The 21775-nt window shown below is 52.4% G+C and overlaps 2 protein-coding genes across 4 annotated transcripts in view; one reads left to right on the top strand and one right to left on the bottom strand.

The window, feature by feature from the left end:
* Positions 1 to 11629, top strand: part of PODN (podocan) — a 68070-nt gene extending 56441 nt beyond the window's left edge. For 2 of the 3 annotated variants that reach the window (XM_007480161.3, XM_007480160.3), the window contains exons 10-11: positions 8167 to 8391; positions 9372 to 11629. In XM_007480161.3, the coding sequence (XP_007480223.1) occupies positions 8167 to 8368 (202 nt within the window). In that variant the 3' untranslated portion in view covers positions 8369 to 8391; positions 9372 to 11629. The remainder of the gene's footprint in view (positions 1 to 8166; positions 8392 to 9371) is intronic. The other variant, XM_007480162.3, reaches the window with a different exon arrangement.
* Positions 11630 to 18414: 6785 nt separating this feature from the next.
* The window catches only part of SLC1A7 (solute carrier family 1 member 7), a 94586-nt gene continuing 91225 nt past the window's right edge, over positions 18415 to 21775 (bottom strand). Inside the window, exon 11 of the mRNA XM_007480159.3 lies at positions 18415 to 20550. Within this exon, the coding sequence (XP_007480221.1) occupies positions 20317 to 20550 (234 nt within the window). The 3' untranslated portion in view covers positions 18415 to 20316. The remainder of the gene's footprint in view (positions 20551 to 21775) is intronic.

Here is a 21775-nt window from a genome sequence, read left to right as displayed (position 1 = left end):
GGGACAGGGAAGACGAATAGAGGCCCCTGGGGACTTGGGGTCAGGGGAAAACCTTCCCAGCAACGAGAGCTGACCCCAAGTGGAACGGGCACTCTCAAGAGGCCATAGGTTCTCCCTCCTTGGAGGTCTTTGAGCAGATGCTGACCACTCCTTGTCAGGTCTAGTAGAGTAGGGGATTCCTTTCATGTATGAGTGGATGGATGCCAAGGGCTCTTTCCTGTAATCCTGGATTTGCCAGCAGGAGTCAGGTCCTGAAATATTTCTTAAGGACCCATGAACTTTGCTCAGCCCAGGGCACTCAAGGCCAGGGGAAGCCCTCACACCAAGACGGAGAAGGAGGAGGTCCTGTGAGCAAGGTGTAATAGTTAAAATTTCAACTGTTAAGATTAAAATTTCAGGGAAACTGAGGCAGGTAGAAATTAGTTTCTCTCTGCTAGAAGTATTATATTTTTATGAGGTTTATTAAAGCTTAAGAGCTTAAGAAAATACAAGTAAGAAAAGCATGTGTCTAGGTGGGGCCGAGAGGCCCATTCAACCTCACCTACATCATGAAATGCGTCTGCTTGCCAGCGAAACAGGAAGAAACCTCAGTAGGTGGAGAACTCCTTTAAATAATAATTGTGAACTCACCCAGGTGAGAATTCAGTGTGAACACAAAGCATTCTGGGAAGTGAGCAAGGACCTTCTGGGGCCTGGAGTCCTGGGTTCAAGTCTCCATTTTTTACAAAGGTATGGAGTAGGCATTGACCAGACCTTCCATGGGGAAGCTACAGCTACAGTATTAGGACCTAAATTTCCTGTGTCTTATGGAGGACAGACCAGGGGTATACTGGGAAATGTTTAACAACCAGCTTTCAAAAACACACAACACATTTGAAAGTTTAATCTGTAATATTAACACTTTTCTCATGTGCTATCAACCTCCAAACAGAGAAATGATAGATCAAGACAATTTTTCCCCCTAGACACAGCTATTGAGTGAATTTGTTTTGCTTGTCTAAACAAATCCATAAAGGGCTTTGAGAGGCAGCTGGGTGATGCAGAAGATAGAGCACTGGGTCAGGAAAACCTGTGTTCAAATTCAGCCTTAGCCACTTATCAGTTATATGATGCTCAGTGCTTAAATCTCTTTATGTCTCAGTTTCCCAATTGTAAAAGAGGGATAATAACAGAACTTCCCTTCTAGGGCTGTTGTGAGGATCAAATAAGACAATGTTTGTAACGTACATGGTCAGCACATTACTTGGCACCCAGTAGGTGCTTCATAAACGCTTATTTAAATAAAAGTTTTGTTTTTCTTGCTTTCTCATGGGGGCAGAGGGAGATGGGGAGAAGAGAATTCAGAGCTGAAAATAAAATCAAATAAAATTTAAAAAATTCTTTCTATCATTTCCTCAAGTCTAAAGAAAATCAAGCTCCGATGTCTAGATTCTGCTGATTTCCCAGGCGTAAATGCTTGTGCTGAAAATTGAATGATGGGCCTCTGCAGCTAGTTCAGGTTGTCCCCAGCTCCCATCCTTCCCTAGCACAGCGCCTAGCTCCCAGTGCGTTCATTGACTCCCTCTCTCCAGGCTGCTGCCAATGAGCATTCCTCTTGCCCTTCCCCTTCTTGGGTCCACCATCACTCTCCGCCCTCCAACCCCTGTCTTCCCTTCAGGATCAAACATCCAGAGACGTGTGCCCCAAGCTTCAGGTTTATCATAAACACGCTCCCACGAGAGAACAGGAATGATTTTTGTCCTTTTCCTTCTCCCAAAGCCAACGCCCATCCCTGCGTGCTCCTTTAAGCCCCAGGGGTGCCACGGGCTCAGGAGCCACGAGACCTCCTGGGGATGTCAGGAGAACTGGAGGGGCTGCTGGAGGCCCCCCCTCCAGAGGTCTCCTGGTCCAGGAACCCCAGTCAGTCTAGCGTGTGCAGAGCTGAAGAGGTCTCTCAGGCAGTTAAGCCATGGAATGCCCGCCCTTGGGCAGAACGGAACACACCAGGCAGAAGGTCCTGGAGGCCCAGCTCTGGCACCGAAGGCCCTGGCTCCTCCCCGGCTTCTCCCCTCTGGACCCTGAGGAGCTCCTCAGTCTGGCAGAGAGCTGCTTTGGCTGTGACCCAGGAGGCCCCTGATGGAGCTTCCTGCAGAGAGTGGCTTAGGGCCAGGGTCTGGGACTCAGGCATCGCAGAGCTCTGCGCTGGGCAGCCATTCCTTTACCAAAATGCCTCCAAGCCAACTGAGGCAGAGAGAAGGACCAAGGTAGGCTGCTTCCCGGTGTCGAGAGAGCAGGGGCTTTCCTGGGGACGTGGGATGCCCCCATCGTCGGCCGCCTGGGCTGTGGCCGTCCTCAGAATCCTCCGTGTCAGAGAAGAGGCCGTGGAGCCCTGCTTGGGCCTAGACGTTGGTCTCCAGCTCGTTGATCTCGATGGTGCAGTGGTCAGTGCTCGGCAGGGACGGAGCGGGCTCGTCGTCTTGTTCCACTTGCACGGGGCACGTGGTGAGAGAGGAGGGCTGTGTCCAGGGCTGGCCCGTGGGCCCCCCGCTCATGCTTTTCACACAGCCGTTCCTCTGGGACGCCACGATCTCTTCCAGGCTGACCGGTTTGGGGTCACACGGTGGTGGCTTCTGGCCCTGGAGGGATAGAACAGGAATGGGGCTGCGGCGAGCTCTGGTGGGGTCCGACACCAGCTCAGATCCACAGGGCAGAACCTGGGGCAGGGGGAAGCCCCAGGGTCAGGAAGCACAGAATGGATGGCCGAGGGAGGCAGTGAGCCTCCTCTACCATGGCAGGATTTCTGCTGAGGCTTTGTCAGAAGGCTGCAGGGCGCTTCTTGGTCAGGCACAGGTAGGACGGGCAGCTCCCAGACCTTGCCTTTGGGAAGAACTCCCATCTCTGAGGAGCTGAGAGAGGGACAGAAAGAGCCCCCTCACCCTGGGAGCCGGAAACTGGGCCGCCAGGCCTTAGTTTACTTCTACTGCCTTGGGGGACCCTGGACAAGCCACTTCTGAACTCTCTGGGCCTCAGTTTCCTTATCTGTCGAGTGGGAACAATGGTACCTGCCTGCCCACAGGCTAGAGGAGTGGATCACGTAAGAGGGGGGCCTCTCGCGTGGCCCCGGGTTCCATGGCAGAATCCCAGCGGGCCAGAGCTGGGATGGGGCCTCAGGGGGGCACCTGGACCAACCCTCTCTCTGAGCAAGAGCTTCTTCTGCAAGACCTGAGACAAGCTTCAGCCTGAAGGATTCTGGCGACCCCAGAACGCAGGCCTTGGGGGGAGCTCCGCGGGTAAGAGCTTTCCCTTCCTCTTGTCTCCGCTCAGCCTTGAATTCTCTCACTTGGAAAGCCTGGCTTGGCTGCTGCTCCGCCACAAAGCTAATGCTGGAGAAGGAGATGGTGGCCGACCACCGAGCATCTCCCCCCACAAGGTCGCCACTGAAACGGCCTCGAGAGCCGTCTCTGCCCAACATAGCCTCGTTTCTCCTAATCCTCCCATTAGGCGGCGATCCACGAAGGCCAGCTGGAGCTCCGGAAATGTTCCTTAAAGCTAGCACAAAGCGATTCCTACCCGTCGCTCTTGGGTAGAGCATTAAACTTCTGGAATCACGCTCTCATCTGTTGTCTCCTCTGGGCCCAGAGCAATCTCGGGGGCCGGTAGGCAAAAATGCTCCCATTTGACAGAGACGTCAACTGAGGCCCAAAGAAAAGCGGCTTGTCTAAGCTTACACGGCAAAGTGATGTTTACAAAATCCTCACCTTCTCTCCTAGAAGCAATACTGTGTGTGGGTTCCAAGGCAGACGAGCAGTAAGGGCCAAGCAATGTGGGTGGGTAAGGGACTTCCCGGGGTCCCACAGTGAGGAAATAGCTGAGGCCAGATTGGAACCCTTCTCTAGGCCTGGCTCTCCATCCATTCTGCCACCCAGCTGCCCCCACAACTATTTTTTAAACCCTTACCTTCCGCCTTAGACTCAGTATTGTGTATTGGGTGTCTAAAGGCTAGGCAATGGGGGTGAAAGTGACTTGCCCAGGGTCACACCGCTCGGAACTGTCTGGGGCCAGATTTGAACCCAGGACCTCCCATCTCTAGGCCTGGCTCTCCATCCACCGAGCCACCCCGCTGCCCCCTCAACTATTGTTTTTTCAGGATAAGAAGGAAGGAAGCTTTGATATCATCTAGTCATTAGCATTTAGAGAGGCAGACGTGAGGGGAGCGGAGGGGATGGCAGGGCTGGGTTCAGGCAGAGGATGGGAGGGAGGGAGGTCTGAGCCTTTTACCTCTGTGCCCACGTCTCGGGCAAAATCCTTCCGGCAGATGTGCGCCATGATGCCTGCGGCCAGCGCGTCCCCCAGGACGTTGATCATGGTCCGGAAACGATCCCTAGAAGGCGAGCCAGGGATTTCAGTGGGCAGCGGCGTCCGGCCGAGCCCTGGCAGCCCAAAGGAACTCCGTCCTTCTCCGGTGCCTCGGGCCTCGGGGCTCGCGTGGCTTGGCAAGCTAGTGAATAGGACCGGCACGTGCCAGGGGCAGGGAGGAGAGCTCGAGCCCTCCAGGACAAGCCTGGCTCAGGCAATGGTTCACTGACCACCGCGGTGCTCGTGCCCAACTCTGTGCTGTTTAAAGCAGGCTGGACATGGATCCCCTTGGGAAGGCCTGTGGACCCTCCTCGATGAAAAGGAGCCTCCAAAGGGAGGGCCAGACTGTCCGGCAGAGACTTGCTCTTATAGTCCCAGAACCCAGCAAGATCCCATGCAGGAAGCTGGACAGACGGGCAGCGTAAAGGGCAGAGGCCCTAAGGGTCCCCGGGGACTCCCCCCCCTAGGGGGCTGGGGGACTCACAGGGCCCAGTCCACAGCGATGATGAGGGTGATGTCATCGGTGGGCAGCCCCACGGAGGTGAGCACGATGACCATAGTGACGAGCCTGCCTGTGGGATCCCGGCTGCCCCGATGCTGGCCGCTGTGGCTGTGATGCTAAAGTCGGGAGAGGGAAGAGGGAGAGAGGGGACACAAGGCCAGGGCCCATCAGCGAGTCCAACCCTCAGGGCCCGCCATCTTGGAGTCTCGGGGCTCCAGGCCCCCGAGAGCAGAGGGAAGAGAGGTTCAGAGAGGGCTGTCTAGAGGCTGACAGAGAATCTGTCTAGAATGGAATACGGTACTCCATATGTGTGAGCTCCTTTCCTGAATTCTTTGACATCTATTCTTTCCATATCTTGGATGCACATCAGACCAAATACAAAAATTTCCCCTCCTGCTTTCACCTGGCTAGGAGGTCTGTAGCCTGCCCTTCCCACCATCTTCTTTCAATTTCCCTCTCCAGTGATCATCACCCGAGTGCTCCTCCACCATTCTTCCCTATTCCAGATTTTGGATTTCTTCACTTGGTATATTTTCCTGATATACTGCAATATCCCTGGAGAAGAGTTTCTTTGTTTTAAACAAGAAAGCTTGTCTTTCTATGCCTCTGCAGCTCAGTGTACTGGAGGAATCTTCAGATATGGTAAAGGAGGTTCACAGACAGATTCAAGTGAACTTGGATGGGAAAATGACATCTTTATTTCAATAGAATTGGTTTCCTTTGTAAGCTTCTGGCTTTTGTTTCATGCATTTAAAAATAACCTTCTGAGAAAGGATCCTTAGAGTTTAAGGGGTCCCCAAGAGCCCCTGGTTTAGTGACTAGAAGCCCAGCCTTGGAGGCAGGTTCAAGTTTTACCTGATACAGATTGGCTCTATGGACTATGGACAACGAGGAAGTTGGGGGTCATGGTGGACAGAATGCTGGACCTGGAATTGAGAAAACCTGAGTTCAAATCTTGCCTTAGACACTCATTGACTGTGAGGCAAATCACCCAACCTTTTTATACCTCAGTTTCCTCATCTGTTAAAAGAGGAAATTAGATTCAATCTCTAAGGTCTTTTCCAGATCTAAATTGAGAATGTTATGATTCTTTAAGCTGCAGGACAGCTACCCCTTTGCATTGGCAGCTTCCACGGGGACCTCTCTATACCGCTACAACAGTCCTTTCCATTGCCATATTTTTATCCTATAGCACTGGATCTCTGAAGGCCAATCCTTGCAATTATGCCTGAAGATCTGTACATCTATGGGAAGATGTTTCTGATTATGAGTATTGAAATGGCTAGTACTAACACTCTCTCCTTCTCAGAAATTGTCTTCTGTGTGTTCTGGGCCTTCTCCCAGGTTGTTTTTCTCTTCTGTCTCATGCATCCTATTCCCTGTGGTCCCTGCGGTCTCTGGCTGGGAAGACATGTGGCATGTTTTCTCCCTCTCCCTCTGCATATACTTCGGATCAGAGCCACAAGCCTCTGGCAGATATTATCTTTCCTGGTCTTTCTTAGATACCCAACATCCCTGGCCAAGAGCCCATCATTCTTGTACCAAAGCCTGGTCCAAGAGTCCACACCCCAGTCTTAGACCGCTCCTAGCATGGGGAGAGAGCTCAGCAACAACTAGTCCAACCCATTCTCGAAGAATTTCTAGAACCACAACCCAACCAATGGCCATCCAGCCTTTCCTTCAGGACCTCTAGGGAGGAAGACTTCACTGTCCTGTTTGGAGGCGGCCATCCCACACGTAGAGAACTCTGAAGGGTTGCCTGACCCTGAGGCCAGTGGGCTTCCCTTTGTCTCTCCTAGTTCTGTCCTCTATGCACGCAGAGCCAAGTCAGGTCCTTTGCTCAGAGACAGTCCTTTAGGTATTTAAATACAGCCGTCATATTCCCTCAAGGTTCTGTTTCCTTTGAACACCCCAGTTCCTTCACCTGATCCCAGGATGGCAGGATCTTGGGATCCTTCATCATTTTAGTTGCTTTCTTCTCCCGAGCTTCAGCTTATCAGTCATCTTTCCTAAAATATGGCTCCTGGAGTAGGACTTTCTTATCAATTTTAGGCACCATGACTCTTCCTTAATGTAGCCTAAGGTTGCATTAGATTTTTAGGGGCTACTTTATGATACTCATGTTGCACTTGTGGTCCACTTGAACCCCCAGATGATTATCAGATATACTTCTGTCAAGCCAAGTCTCTCAACGTAGACCTGTGAAATAGATTTTTTAAAACTCACTTAAACTTCTTCCTTCCCTTCCTTCCCTTCCTTCCTTCCTTCCTTCCTTCCTTCCTTCCTTCCTTCCTTCCTTCCTCCTTCCTTCCTTCCTTCCTTCCTTCCTTCCTTCCTTCCTTCCTTCCTTCCTCTCCCTTCCCTCCTTCCCTTCCCTTCCTTTCCTTCCTTCCTTCCTTCCTTCCTTCCTTCCTTCCTTCCTTCCTTCCTTCCTTCCTTCCTTCCTTCCTTCCTTCTTCCTTTCCTTCCTTCCTTCCTTCCTTCCTTCCTTCCTTCCTTCCTTCCTTTCCTTCCTTTCCTTCCTTCCTTCCTTCCTTCCTTCCTTCCTTCCTTCCTTCCTTCCTTCCTTCCTTCCTTCCTTCCTTCCTTCCTTCCTTTCCTTCCTTCCTTCCTCCTTCCTTCCTTCCTTCCTTCCTTCCTTCCTCCTTCCTTCCTTCCTTCCTTCCTTCCTTCCTTCCTTCCTTCCTTCCTTCCTTCCTTCCTTCCTTCCTTCCTTCCTTCCTTCCTTCCTTCCTTCCTTTCCTTCCTTCCTTCCTTCCTTCCTTCCTTCCTTCCTTCCTTCCTTCCTTCCTTCCTTCCTTCCCTTCCTTCCTTCCTTCCTTCCTTCCTTCCTTCCTTCCTTCCTTCCTTCCTTCCTTCCTTCCTTCCTTCCTTCCTTCCTTCCTTCCTTCCTTCAGAAGTTGAGTAGGAAAGGGGAAGAGAAGGGAGAATAACCACTTATTGACAATTACTGTGTATTAGGTACTGTGTTAAGCACTTTACAATTATTTTCTCATTTGATCTTCACAATAACCTGGGATGCTGTTATTATTTTAATTTCCCAGTTGAGGAAACGGAGGCAGGCAGAGGTTCAGTGACTTGCTCAGGGTCATACCACTAGTAAGTGTCTGAGGCTGGATTTGAATTCCGGTCTTCCTGACTCCAAGCCCAGTGCTCTATCCACTGAGCTACTGACTGTCTTCTAAGTGCCTTGGCCAGGCAGGTCTTAGAGCAGGTCTTGACCCAGGGAGTCTCCCTGACTCCCCAGGCAGCTTTCCTTTTCATCTGCCATTCTGCTCTCAGGGCTTTGCATTGATCCTAATGGAGGCTCCTCCTATCTGTCTGTGCAGGTTTAACAAACTGGCAGTGGGTGCCGTGAAGGAGAGCACCTTCAAGAGGCTGATGAACCTGCAGGTGCTGGACATTGAGGGCAACTTTGAGCTTGGTGAGGGGTCCAAGAAACATGGGCGCCCGGAAGAGGAGGAAGAGGAGGAGGAGGAAGAGGAAGAAGGCGAGGAGGAGGAGGAAGAAGATGAAGAGGAAATGAGATAGCCATGTGAGCTGGCCTGGCCCAGGTAGGGGTGGGTGGGGGTGAGGTGGTGGGGCAGGGATATGACTTGCCTGGGTGAGGGCAACCCTGCCTGCAGGTGCCAGCCTTGAGATGTTTGGCCCAGAACTTAGAGCCTCTCTCAAGGCCCCTCAACCCCTTGGGCTGCAGCAGGACACTCCTCAGCATCTTTGGGTACCAGCTTCTCTGACGTGCCTCCCTGCCCAGAAATTCCTCTCGAACTCTCACCTGCACTCCTCATCCCCAGCTCTGGCTGTCTCTAGCTTTTTCCTGCTCTGGAGCAATGGGCTGGGGGCTGGGGGCTGTCCAAGGCTTGTGGCATCCAGCTTGTTCATGTGGAAGATGAGTGTGGGGAGGAGACCCTAGACACAATGGATTCTTTGTGGGTTTGTTTGTGGCTGAGTGTGACCACGTGGTGGAGGGGGGCGGGCAGATTATGATAGTGTAAGTTCTGTGGCATGTGTGGGTTACTATAACTTGGATATACTTGGGATTGTCCAGTGGGACCAGACCTGGCCATCCAGATGACATGAGGAGATTCCTTTTACCAAGCATTCTTGCTAACATGGTGCTGAGCTCAGGTGCTTTCAAGCTGCCAAAGGCTGCCTTGGCAACCTCTTAATTTTGTGACCCTGGGACAAAGCCTCAGTCTCCTACCCTAGTTTTGCCTCCGTAGAGTCTTCCTCTACGTCCCTCCTCTTCTGGAGGTGACTCTGTTCTCCAGAGGTCAAGCCAAGAGAATCCGATGAGTCTTTGAGTGGAATGTATGTTATTTGTTTGAGGGCCAGCTGGAGAGGAGGTTACCTGCGGAGGGGGAAGGGGCACAGTTTGGATGAGAGCAGCCCTTCCGGAAAGTCTCTGAAGTCCAAGAAAGGAGATAATGGAGGGGCCTGGGGCGGGGCTGTACTGATAAAGTCACGGATTCCTCTAGGGAGCCCAGTCAACCCGGCAAAGGACTCACCTTGGACTCTGCTTGTGTCTCCACAGGACAGCGGATGGAAAGTGACGCCTCTCTCTGTGTTTGCCTCTGAGCTTCCCCGACCCAGACATGCCAGTCACAGCCCTGCAGAAACTACCCACCAACATAGTCTCTCACACACACACACACAAGGACACATAGCCCCCTCCCCTCTCTGTCTTTCCTCTGCCTCTCTGTCTCTGTCTCTGTCCTCTGTCTCTGTCTCTGTCTCTGTCTCTGTCTCTGTCTCTGTCTCTGTCTCTGTCTCTGTCTCTGTCTCTGTCTCTCTCTCTCTCTCTCTCTCTCTCTCTCTCTCTCTCTCTCTCCCTCTCTGTGTCTTGGTCTCTCTCTCTGTCTCTCTCTCTCTCCCTCTCTGTCTCTCTGTCTCTCTGTCTCTGTCTCTGTCTCTGTCTCTCTCTCTCTCTCTGTCTCTCTCTCTCCCTCTCTGTCTCTCTGTCTCTCTGTCTCTGTCTCTGTCTCTCTCTCTCTCTCTCTCTGTGTCTCTCTCCCTCTCTGTCTCTCTGTCTCTTTCTCTCTCTCTCTCTCTCTCTCTCTCTCTCTCTCTCTCTCTCTCTCTCTCTGTCTCTCTGTCTCTCTGTCTCTCTCTCCATCTCTCTGTCTCTCTCTCTTTGTGTCTCTCTGTGTCTCTCTCACTCTTTTGTCTCTGTCTCCCCTCCCTCCCTCTCTCTCTCTGTCTCTCTCTGTCTCTGTCTCTCTGTCTCTGTCTCTGTCTCTGTCTCTCTCTCTCTCTGTGTCTCTCTCCCTCTCTGTCTCTCTGTCTCTTTCTCTCTCTCTCTCTCTCTCTCTCTCTCTCTCTCTCTCTCTCTCTCTCTCTCTCTCTCTGTCTCTCTGTCTCTCTCTCCATCTCTCTGTCTCTCTCTCTTTGTGTCTCTCTGTGTCTCTCTCACTCTTTTGTCTCTGTCTCCCCTCCCTCCCTCTCTCTCTCTGTCTCTCTCTGTCTCTGTCTCTCTGTCTCTGTCTCTGTCTCTGTCTCTCTCTCTCTCTGTGTCTCTCTCCCTCTCTGTCTCTCTGTCTCTCTCTCTGTCTCTCTCTCTCTCTGTCTCTCTCTCTCTCTCTCTCTCTCTCTCTCTGTCTCTCTGTCTCTGTCTCTCTCTCCATCTCTCTGTCTCTCTCTCTTTGTGTCTCTCTGTGTCTCTCTCACTCTTTTGTCTCTGTCTCCCCTCCCTCCCTCCCTCTCTCTCTCTCTCTCTCCCTCTCTCCCTCTCTCCCTCCCTCCCTTCCTCCCTCTCTCTCTCTCTCTCTCTCTCTCTCTCTCTCTCTCTCTCTCTCTCTGTCTCTCTGTCTCTCTGTCTCTCTCTCCATCTCTCTGTCTCTCTCTCTTTGTGTCTCTCTGTGTCTCTCTCACTCTTTTGTCTCTGTCTCCCCTCCCTCCCTCTCTCTCTCTGTCTCTCTCTGTCTCTGTCTCTCTGTCTCTGTCTCTCTCTCTCTCTCTCTTTCTCGCCCCCCCCATCTCTCTGTCTCTCCCCCCCACTTACACAGCCAAACTCCATCCTGCTCCAGCCCCGCCACCCCTGCAATCACATGTATAGTCACATGTCAGCATGCCCCAGCCCACCTGACACAGGTTCGGCCTGGCTGCATGGTGAGGAGAGCCCAGCAGCCCCTCCCTTCCGTCTCTAGCCTGACCTCCGTGGAAGAGGCCCAGGCCCTCCACATGTGTTGCCTCGCACTCCACAAAAGCTGGCTTTTGTTCCTTGCCCTCCCCGTGAGCAGGGGCCTCCTGGGACGGTTCCTGCCCTTCCTCCTCCCTCTCCTCGAGGGTCCCCTCGTCCTCCTCCTTTCGCTGACCTCCCCTCTCTCCGAAGTGTGCCTCGACCTCGACGTTTCAGAGGATGGAGGGCCCGCTGGCCCGGCGAGGCCCCCTGACTCGTCCGAGACGGGCTTTGCTCAGTTTGCCCACTCCGAAGCCAGGCTTCTCTCCGAGACGCAGGGCCATTTTCAGGGGCCGCAGAGGGCTCCGGCCCACCAAGAAAACCTGGTTGGCTGAAGGCATCTTGTCCTCCATTGGGGGAGGGAGTAACGGTTAGGCTTGAAGTGAATGGCGGCCTCGTCTGTGGGGCGGGGGCTGATCTGGATATCTGGGGGAAACAGGCAGGCTGAGATCCCACCCCCAGGTGGTCATCCCCCACCCTTTGGAAAGTATTGTTCATTTCTGTCGGGGTTGGTGGTGGATTTCTTCATGTTTTGTTCTGTTTTTTAAAGAAAGAAAAAAATCATTTTTTTGCCTTGTTAAAGAAAAAAATAATATAAAAAGCATATTCCTTCCCTTCTGGCCCTGGGTGCCTGCTTGTGTGCGGATTTTTTTTCTTTCTCAGTTTGGGCTACTCTGTGATTGGAAGGCTGGAGGCTTAGCAAAGTGCCTGGCACACAGTAGGTGCTTAATAAATGTTTATGAACTGACTAGACTGAGACCAGCAAGAAAAGATGGAATGTCAGGTGCCTTCAAGTGGCTTTCAGAGACTCCAGGTTTGGGGAGAAACAGGGTTGGGAGAAGGGGCTAGAGAGCAGAGAGTGTGTGAGAAGAAGGCTCTTTGGACTCTTTTAAACCCTTATCTCTCCTCTTAGAATCAATTCTGTGCATTGGCTCCAAGGCAGAAGAGCAGTAAGGGCCAGGTAACGGAGGTTAAGTGACTTGCCCAGGATCACACAGCTAGGAAGTATCTGAGGCCAGATTTGAACCCAGGACCTTTTATTTCTAGGTTCTTTCCTCTGAATCACCCCCTGCTCTTTGGATTCTTGATTGAATACAAGCCCAGGATGAGTTAATAGTGAGGTATGGAAGCCCAAAAAGCCAATGGGATTTTCAACCATGGAAATAGTAGCAGCCAGGAGTCCAGAGGGAGGGTCAGGGCTATTCTGCCCACCCTTGGGCACTGATGTGGGGGGAGACAGAAGTGCCACCCCCTCCCCCATTGCTCAGGAGCCCAACTCCCTGGGATGGATTCACAGTGTCCTAGAATGTCATGCTCAAAGAGATGACCTCAGGAGGGGACCCTGGAGGCCACCTCGCCCAGCCCTCTCCTTTGGCAAATGAAGAAGCTGTGACCCATGACCACCCCGCTGTCAAGGAGCAGATGATCTCACAGAATCTGTGCAAAGGGTTCTTGGTCAGAGGGAAGCCACCCCACCAGGTTCTGGGCAATCTCACATTCACCTTGATGTCTGTGTGCTTACCCAGCACCAAAATCACCTCTCGGAAGGTGTTCAGTCCTTTATGTTCCTCGGAGAGCCAGCAGCCTTTCCCCCTCCAGCTCCATCTCTTTCTAGGTATCTTTGGACATTCGTATGTATTTTTACCCTTACCTTTTGTCTTGGAATCAATATTATATATTGGCTCCAAGGCAGAAGAGTGGTCAGGGCTAGGCCATGGGGGTCAAGTGACTTGCCCAGGGTCACCCAGCTGGGAAGTGTCTGAGGCCATATTTGAACCCAGGACCTCCCGTCTCTAGGCCTGGCTCTCCATCCACTGAGATACCCAGCTGCCCCCTAGGCTGAGAACCGGTGGTATGTCACTTGCTCTTCAGTGTCTTCCATCAGCTGATGAACCCGACTTCCTCTTCCCCCACCCCGACTCCTGTAGCCACAGTGGGATGTTAGAACTACACATTTTAGAAACCATTTGCTAAAAGCTCTCCTGTCGCCCTGATGAAAAAGCTGGAAAGATGGGGGCCAAACACTAATTCGGTTAGAAGGACGCCAGTTTGGTGGGGATGGTTAGAGCCACAGAATAGATGGGTGCCATCTTGGAAGGAGGCCATTCCTGGAGAGCCCAAGATCTGGGCTATTTGATAATTGTTTGTTTAATCAAAGATTTGGATGAAAAGGCTGATGCTGTTGGGTAGTTTAGTCATGTCCAGCTCTCCGACACGATCTCGTGGCCCGTCCATCCTCCTTGATCTCTCAAAGTCTGTTCAGGTTCATGCGCGTTACTTCCACGCGCCTCTCTGTCTGCCATCCACTTCTCCTTCTGCCTTTACTCTCTCCCCAGTCAGAGTTTTCTCCAATGCGACCCGGCGTCCCCATAGGTGGCCAACGTCATTACGGCATTACGCTTCGGCGTCAGTATTTGACTGAACTGATGTCTTTAGTATGGACTGATGTGTGCTCCGGCTGCTCAAGGGGCTCTCAGAAGTCACCCCACCTGAGAAGATCCATTCCGCGGTGCTCAGGTTCCTTTTGCCAACACTCACAGCCATGCATTCCACGACAAGATCATGATCCAAAACGATCTTGGCAGGCTAACGACATTGAGCTCAATCTAAAAAGGTGCCGCGCCATTGTTGGATCAATCGGCTTCCTAAGGAAAGGTGCCGGCTGGACGGCGGTGCGTCTGAAAGAAGAAAAAGAGAGACTTCGTGGCCTCGGACACCAAAGTACCCAGGAGGAGCGGGCCTGCTGCGTTGCCGGACGGGCTTTTGTGCCAGAGCCTCTCAGTAGCCTTGGACGCAGCGGCTCACCAGCCCCAGCGGTCCGGTAGCCGCTCCCTTTACCCGATGCATTTCTGGTCCCAGCTCACTCTCCATCCTTCGGAGCTGCCTCTGGTTTTTCTGTGTGCACAGTGAGTCTGGTGCCCTTTGGAGTAAGGATGGAGCTCCCTGAAGAGGCTTCGTCACATTCTGGGGCCCAGCATCACCCCAAGAGGGGCATCTGGAGGCTGTCACCAGCTGGAGGGCCTGCCTCTTTCCTCTGGACCCTGGGGGGGACATTCTGCATCTCCATGGGGAGCCCTTGTCTCCCCACTCTAGGCTTCCATGGATCACAGCCTGGGGCAGCTGAACTGGGGTCCCCGGGCTTGTGCTGAGTGAGGAATCTCCTGTGAGAACTTCTGCTTTGAAAGGGGTGCCTGGGAGGCTGCCCAGACTTTGAGTCTCCTTCCATCCATGAACAGCAAAGGGCACCTTCTTCCACTGTGACTTGTGCTTGCTCCAGTAGACCATAAAGATGGGGTCTGTCACAGAACTGGGGGGAGATGGAAAGGAGCTGCACCCCGGTGCCTGCTGCTGGGAGTGAGTGGCCGTGGCAGAGAAGAGTCACCAGGCTAAGCTCTCAGGTGCAGGAAGGCCTCTGCTCAGTAGGTTGGGATCTTCAGATGGCCTCTGGTATGCCCAGTTGGCAGCCGGCCGGGGGAGCCAGGCTCGCCTCTCTGGTGTCCATGGGGTCAGCCTGCTAGGATGGGTGAGCCAGGGCCCAATTTCTGACGTCAACTGGCTGAGTCTTTGTCTTTGGCCCTTCCCTGTGTGTCTGAGAGCTCCAGATGTGGTGGTGTTCCTGGGACCATGGGCCTAGAGGCCACTCTACCCTGAGGCTCCAGCCTCCAGAGGAGATCTCCCAGGAGCTGATGCCTTTTGTTGTAGCACGATGGGTCCCTGGCACCATGGCCAGTCCTCCTATATAGCCATCATGGCACTGTCCATCTTCAAGGGACACTGGCTGGAGACTTAGGATGTGGCCTCCCTCCAGATCATGTGAGGACAACTTTCATGACCAGGGCGATTGGATGGTTTCCCTATGGAAGAGGGTAGCCTCAGCCAAGGATGAGTCCTTAGCAGAATTGGGACATTCTTATTAGAAACACGATGAGGGGGCAGCTAGGTGCTTCAGTGGATGGAGAGCCAGGCCAAGAGATGAGAGGTCCCGTGTTCAAATCTGACCTCAGGCACTTTCTAGTTGTATAATTCTGGGCCTGTCACTTCGCCCCCATTGCCTGCCTTTATTGTTCTTCTGCCTTAGAACCAATACACAGTATTGATTCTAAAATGGAAGGTAAAAGGTTAGAACAAAAGCCATAATGGTGGTGACAACATGAGAAATTCACTTAGGAGGAAGGTAGTAATTACCCAGGCTGGCACATCTCAGCAGGAACAAGCAGTCCTGGCCTAGGAAGTCATTGAATGGGAAGTAGAAAGAGTCATTGGGGGATAATTTGTTCCTGAAGAGATATGGGGTCTGCATACACCTGAGAGTTATGTTTTATTCCATGATCAATAGACTAAGAAGAGAAGGGAGTGAATTGAACCTCTCTGGGACTCAGTTTCCTTTTCTGTAAAATGAATGGGTTGGAGTAGAAGGCTTCCTTCTAACTAGGATCTGAACTTGGGCCAGAGATGGAAAGAGAGCCCCAAAGTAACGTCACTGGGGAGAAATGAGGTTTCATAGCCTCCAGGGTTCTAGAATCACCACGAGTCAGCCTGATACACTAGTTCTGGGGTAGAGAACTGAGTTAGAATCCTGGTTCTTCCATTTACTTGCTTTGTGGCCTAGAATTGTTAATCCTTATATATCACTTTGTGGTTTGCAAAGCTTTTCACTTAGCATCATAGACATAAACATAAGGAGGAGACCTTAGAGGTCGTCTAGTCCAGTCCTCTTACTTATGAGGAAGCAGAGATGCAGAGAGATTAGGGGATTCACCCTAAGTCACACAGATAATATATAACAGAGGAAGGATTTGAACCCATGGCCCCAAATTCCAGAATTGCTTTCTACTACAAGATGCCCCGGAGCCCTGTGAAGCAGGTTTACTGTTTTACTGAAGAAGATCCTGAGGCCAAGAGGGAGTCAAGGTCCCACAGCTGCTTTGGACCTCGGACCAGATTTGAACTGACATTTTCCTGACTTTGCTATTTTGTCATACCTCTCTAGGCTCTAGTCCTCCATCCCTGAGGGGCTTGGGTGAATGGTCTCCAAAGTCATTCCCCCCTCCAATTCCAGCACTCACCACCCTGGGAGCCCAGGGCCTTGGCCTCGTAGTCAGGACCCACTAAGACCTGGGCAACAAAGGGGATGAGAATGACCCAGCTGGGCAGAACTCTTCCAGATTATCCTTGGGGCTCAGCTTGGGGCTCTCACCCAAGAAAACAGCGGAACACCCAAATGCCAATTGATTCTGAGGCTTAAGGTAACCACGCTTGGCCGCCCTTGAGAGGGCGCTTGGGAGAGAAGGAGGCTCCCTTGGACCGAGCCTGGCGAGTGATGGGAACAGTCCTCCTGGCCCAACAGGCAGTCACCCTCCTGGCCTACCCTGGGGAAGTAAGCATGGTTGTATCTAGATGGATTGGGGGGCAGGTGGTTCAGTCAATAGAACCCTAATCTCCTTTTGGTGCTCAGGATGCCATTGGCCCCCACTTTCCTTATTGCCTGCCTCCTCCCCCATCACAGAGGTCTTCTGCTCTGTTGAGGGGTGCGATCCTCATTAAGGACCCAGACTTATAGGACATCTTTAGGCTGGAACAGACTGGCCCATTGTCTCCACTTCATCATTACCACCATCCCAGCAGGCTCTTATCCAGCACGCAGACAAACACACTTAGACAAGGAAGAGCCTCGGGTCTTATGAGCAGATGTGAGCAGACACTAGCCAGGGGCCGCTCTGATTTCCTCTCTTGAATGAAGTGAGTTGTATCCCTGGGTCAAGTGCCAAAGCCCGAATGAGGCCACCGCCCAGAGCCAGCATCCCTTTCGGCTGCCCCCAGATCTATGGGGAGTGTCCCAGGACCGTGGACCTCACACAAGCTGCATTTGTGTGGGGCGTATAGCCAGTGCCCTTCGGATGGGCACCAGGGATGGGTGGAGGTTCCAAATACTTGGTCGTGCCCTTTGGGGGGCACTTACAAACCTGACAAAGAGTTGACAGCTCATCGTGGTGTGGGGGTGACCCTGGATTGTCCAGAGGGATTCTTTGGGCAGGTCCTCCCGCCATGGGATGCCCAGCGATAGACAATTTCTGTTGTCGAGGACCAGCCCAGCTGAGTTTGGAGATGATCAGCCCAGGCTGGCTAAGGAGGGCTGGAGTTTTTATTTGTTGTCTTCCTCGAAGGCCTTTAAATGAGCCCCGGAGATGCTGTGATCTGTGTCAGGGCAGAGAGAGCCCACCCTGAAGAAATCACAGCAGCCTAAGGATCAACGCGCATTGGCTGATCTCAACCAACATGGGAGGGCCTCCCGAGATTCCATTAGGGCAAGTCTGAGGCGTGCTCAACAAGCAACTCTGCTATTGGTCATATTCTGAGTCATTCACTAGGGTCCATCCTGGGAAGTATTATGAATTGACCCAGCATGTTCCACACAGAACTTCTGAATGTGGACATTTTAGTTGGACTGCAGATAACCTGGGTGAGCAGTGGGAGTTCCCCTCACCCTTATCCTCTCTATGCCTCAGTTTCTTTCTCTGTAAAATCAGAGGATTCGATGAGATGATGTCTAAGGACCCTTTCAGTTCGGTATCTATGATCTTAAGGAAAATATACTTTTCAAAAGGCTATCAAAAATCTGGGCCAAGATGGGGCAGACCTTCCTGGAAGAGGAAGGGGATAGTTTCAGTGCCCTCCCACATGGAGTGTTGGGTTCAGTTCTGGACTCTGTGGTTTACAAAGGGCGTCAATAAGATGGAAAGAGTCCAGAGAAGGCAAGCAACATGGCGGAGTGCCCTGAGGTTGTTTCATGTGAGTTTGAGTTGGAGGAAATGGGATATTTAGCTTGGAGAAGACTCGGGGGGAATGAGAGTTGTCCTCGAGTTATTTAAAGGGCTGTCATGTGGAGGACGGCTCAGACTTGTTCTTCTTGTCCCCAGAGGGCAGAACCTGGAGAAATGGGGGACAGGGAAGACGAATAGAGGCCCCTGGGGACTTGGGGTCAGGGAAACCTTCCCAGCAACGAGAGCTGACCCCAAGTGGAACGGGCACTCTCAAGAGGCCATAGGTTCTCCCTCCTTGGAGGTCTTTGAGCAGATGCTGACCACTCCTTGTCAGGTCTAGTAGAGTAGGGATTCCTTTCATGTATGAGTGGATGGATGCCAAGGGCTCTTTCCTGTAATCCTGGATTTGCCAGCAGGAGTCAGGTCCTGAAATATTTCTTAAGGACCATGAACTTTGCTCAGCCCAGGGCACTCAAGGCCAGGGGAAGCCCTCACACCAAGACGGAGAAGGAGGAGGTCCTGTGAGCAAGGTGTAATAGTTAAAATTCAACTGTTAAGATTAAAATTTCAGGGAAACTGAGGCAGGTAGAAATTAGTTTCTCTCTGCTAGAAGTATTATATTTTTATGAGGTTTATTAAAGCTTAAGAGCTTAAGAAAATACAAGTAAGAAAAGCATGTGTCTAGGTGGGCCGAGAGGCCCATTCAACCTCACCTACATCATGAAATGCGTCTGCTTGCCAGCGGAAACAGGAAGAAACCTCAGTAGGTGGAGAACTCCTTTAAATAATAATTTGTGAACTCACCCAGGTGAGAATTCAGTGTGATCACAAAGCATTCTGGGAAGTGAGCAAGGACTTCTGGGGCCTGGAGTCCTGGGTTCAAGTCTCCATTTTTTACAAAGGTATGGAGTAGGCATTGACCAGACCTTCCATGGGGAAGCTACAGCTACAGTATTAGGACCTAAATTTCCTGTGTCTTATGGAGACAGACCAGGGGTATACTGGGAAATGTTTAACAACCAGCTTTCCAAAAACACACAACACATTTGAAAGTTTAATCTGTAATATTAACACTTTTCTCATGTGCTATCAACCTCCAAACAGAGAAATGATAGATCAAGACAATTTTTCCCCCTAGACACAGCTATTGAGTGAATTTGTTTTGCTTGTCTAAACAAATCCATAAAGGGCTTTGAGAGGCAGCTGGGTGATGCAGAAGATAGAGCACTGGGTCAGGAAAACCTGTGTTCAAATTCAGCCTTAGCCACTTATCAGTTATATGATGCTCAGTGCTTAAATCTCTTTATGTCTCAGTTTCCCCAATTGTAAAAGAGGGATAATAACAGAACTTCCCTTCTAGGGCTGTTGTGAGGATCAAATAAGACAATGTTTGTAACGTACATGGTCAGCACATTACTTGGCACCCAGTAGGTGCTTCATAAACGCTTATTTAAATAAAAGTTTTGTTTTTCTTGCTTTCTCATGGGGGCAGAGGGAGATGGGGAGAAGAGAATTCAGAGCTGAAAATAAAATCAAATAAAATTTAAAAAATTCTTTCTATCATTTCCTCAAGTCTAAAGAAAATCAAGCTCCGATGTCTAGATTCTGCTGATTTCCCAGGCGTAAATGCTTGTGCTGAAAATTGAATGATGGGCTCTGCAGCTAGTTCAGGTTGTCCCCAGCTCCCATCCTTCCCTAGCACAGCGCCTAGCTCCCAGTGCGTTCATTGACTCCCTCTCTCCAGGCTGCTGCCAATGAGCATTCCTCTTGCCCTTCCCCTTCTTGGTCCACCATCACTCTCCGCCCTCCCAACCCCTGTCTTCCCTTCAGGATCAAACATCCAGACGTGTGCCCCAAGCTTCAGGTTTATCATAAACACGCTCCCACGAGAAACAGGAATGATTTTGTCCTTTTCCTTCTCCCAAAGCCAACGCCCATCCCTGCGTGCTCCTTTAAGCCCAGGGTGCCACGGGCTCAGGAGCCACGAGACCTCCTGGGGATGTCAGGAGAACTGGAGGGGCTGCTGGAGGCCCCCCTCCAGAGGTCTCCTGGTCCAGGAACCCCAGTCAGTCTAGCGTGTGCAGAGCTGAAGAGGTCTCTCAGGCAGTAGCCATGGAATGCCCGCCCTTGGGCAGAACGGAACACACCAGGCAGAAGGTCCTGGAGGCCCAGCTCTGGCACCGAAGGCCCTGGCTCCTCCCCGGCTTCTCCCCTCTGGACCCTGAGGAGCTCCTCAGTCTGGCAGAGAGCTGCTTTGGCTGTGACCAGGAGGCCCCTGATGGAGCTTCCTGCAGAGAGTGGCTTAGGGCCAGGGTCTGGGACTCAGGCATCGCAGAGCTCTGCGCTGGGCAGCCATTCCTTTACCAAAATGCCTCCAAGCCAACTGAGGCAGAGAGAAGGACCAAGGTAGGCTGCTTCCCGGTGTCGAGAGAGCAGGGGCTTTCCTGGGACGTGGGATGCCCCCATCGTCGGCCGCCTGGGCTGTGGCCGTCCTCAGAATCCTCCGTGTCAGAGAAGAGGCCGTGGAGCCCTGCTTGGGCCTAGACGTTGGTCTCCAGCTCGTTGATCTCGATGGTGCAGTGGTCAGTGCTCGGCAGGGACGGAGCGGGCTCGTCGTCTTGTTCCACTTGCACGGGCACGTGGTGAGAGAGGAGGGCTGTGTCCAGGGCTGGCCCGTGGGCCCCGCTCATGCTTTTCACACAGCCGTTCCTCTGGGACGCCACGATCTCTTCCAGGCTGACCGGTTTGGGGTCACACGGTGGTGGCTTCTGGCCCTGGAGGGATAGAACAGGAATGGGGCTGCGGCGAGCTCTGGTGGGGTCCGACACCAGCTCAGATCCACAGGGCAGAACCTGGGGCAGGGGGAAGCCCCAGGGTCAGGAAGCACAGAATGGATGGCCGAGGGAGGCAGTGAGCCTCCTCTACCATGGCAGGATTTCTGCTGAGGCTTTGTCAGAAGGCTGCAGGGCGCTTCTTGGTCAGGCACAGGTAGGACGGGCAGCTCCCAGACCTTGCCTTTGGGAAGAACTCCCATCTCTGAGGAGCTGAGAGAGGGACAGAAAGAGCCCCCTCACCCTGGGAGCCGGAAACTGGGCCGCCAGGCCTTAGTTTACTTCTACTGCCTTGGGGGACCCTGGACAAGCCACTTCTGAACTCTCTGGGCCTCAGTTTCCTTATCTGTCGAGTGGGAACAATGGTACCTGCCTGCCCACAGGCTAGAGGAGTGGATCACGTAAGAGGGGGCCTCTCGCGTGGCCCCGGGTTCCATGGCAGAATCCCAGCGGGCCAGAGCTGGGATGGGGCCTCAGGGGGCACCTGGACCAACCCTCTCTCTGAGCAAGAGCTTCTTCTGCAAGACCTGAGACAAGCTTCAGCCTGAAGGATTCTGGCGACCCAGAACGCAGGCCTTGGGGGGAGCTCCGCGGGTAAGAGCTTTCCCTTCCTCTTGTCTCCGCTCAGCCTTGAATTCTCTCACTTGGAAAGCCTGGCTTGGCTGCTGCTCCGCCACAAAGCTAATGCTGGAGAAGGAGATGGTGGCCGACCACCGAGCATCTCCCCCCACAAGGTCGCCACTGAAACGGCCTCGAGAGCCGTCTCTGCCCAACATAGCCTCGTTTCTCCTAATCCTCCCATTAGGCGGCGATCCACGAAGGCCAGCTGGAGCTCCGGAAATGTTCCTTAAAGCTAGCACAAAGCGATTCCTACCCGTCGCTCTTGGGTAGAGCATTAAACTTCTGGAATCACGCTCTCATCTGTTGTCTCCTCTGGGCCCAGAGCAATCCTCGGGGGCCGGTAGGCAAAAATGCTCCCATTTGACAGAGACGTCAACTGAGGCCCAAAGAAAAGCGGCTTGTCTAAGCTTACACGGCAAAGTGATGTTTACAAAATCCTCACCTTCTCTCCTAGAAGCAATACTGTGTGTGGGTTCCAAGGCAGACGAGCAGTAAGGGCCAAGCAATGTGGGGTGGGTAAGGGACTTCCCGGGGTCCCACAGTGAGG

The sequence above is a fragment of the Monodelphis domestica genome, chromosome 2, assembly GCF_027887165.1.
Source record: "Monodelphis domestica isolate mMonDom1 chromosome 2, mMonDom1.pri, whole genome shotgun sequence".
NCBI classification, from domain to species: domain Eukaryota; kingdom Metazoa; phylum Chordata; class Mammalia; order Didelphimorphia; family Didelphidae; genus Monodelphis; species Monodelphis domestica.
The sequence above is the reverse complement of the archived record's forward strand: the minus strand, read 5'-3'. Positions and strand labels throughout refer to the sequence as shown.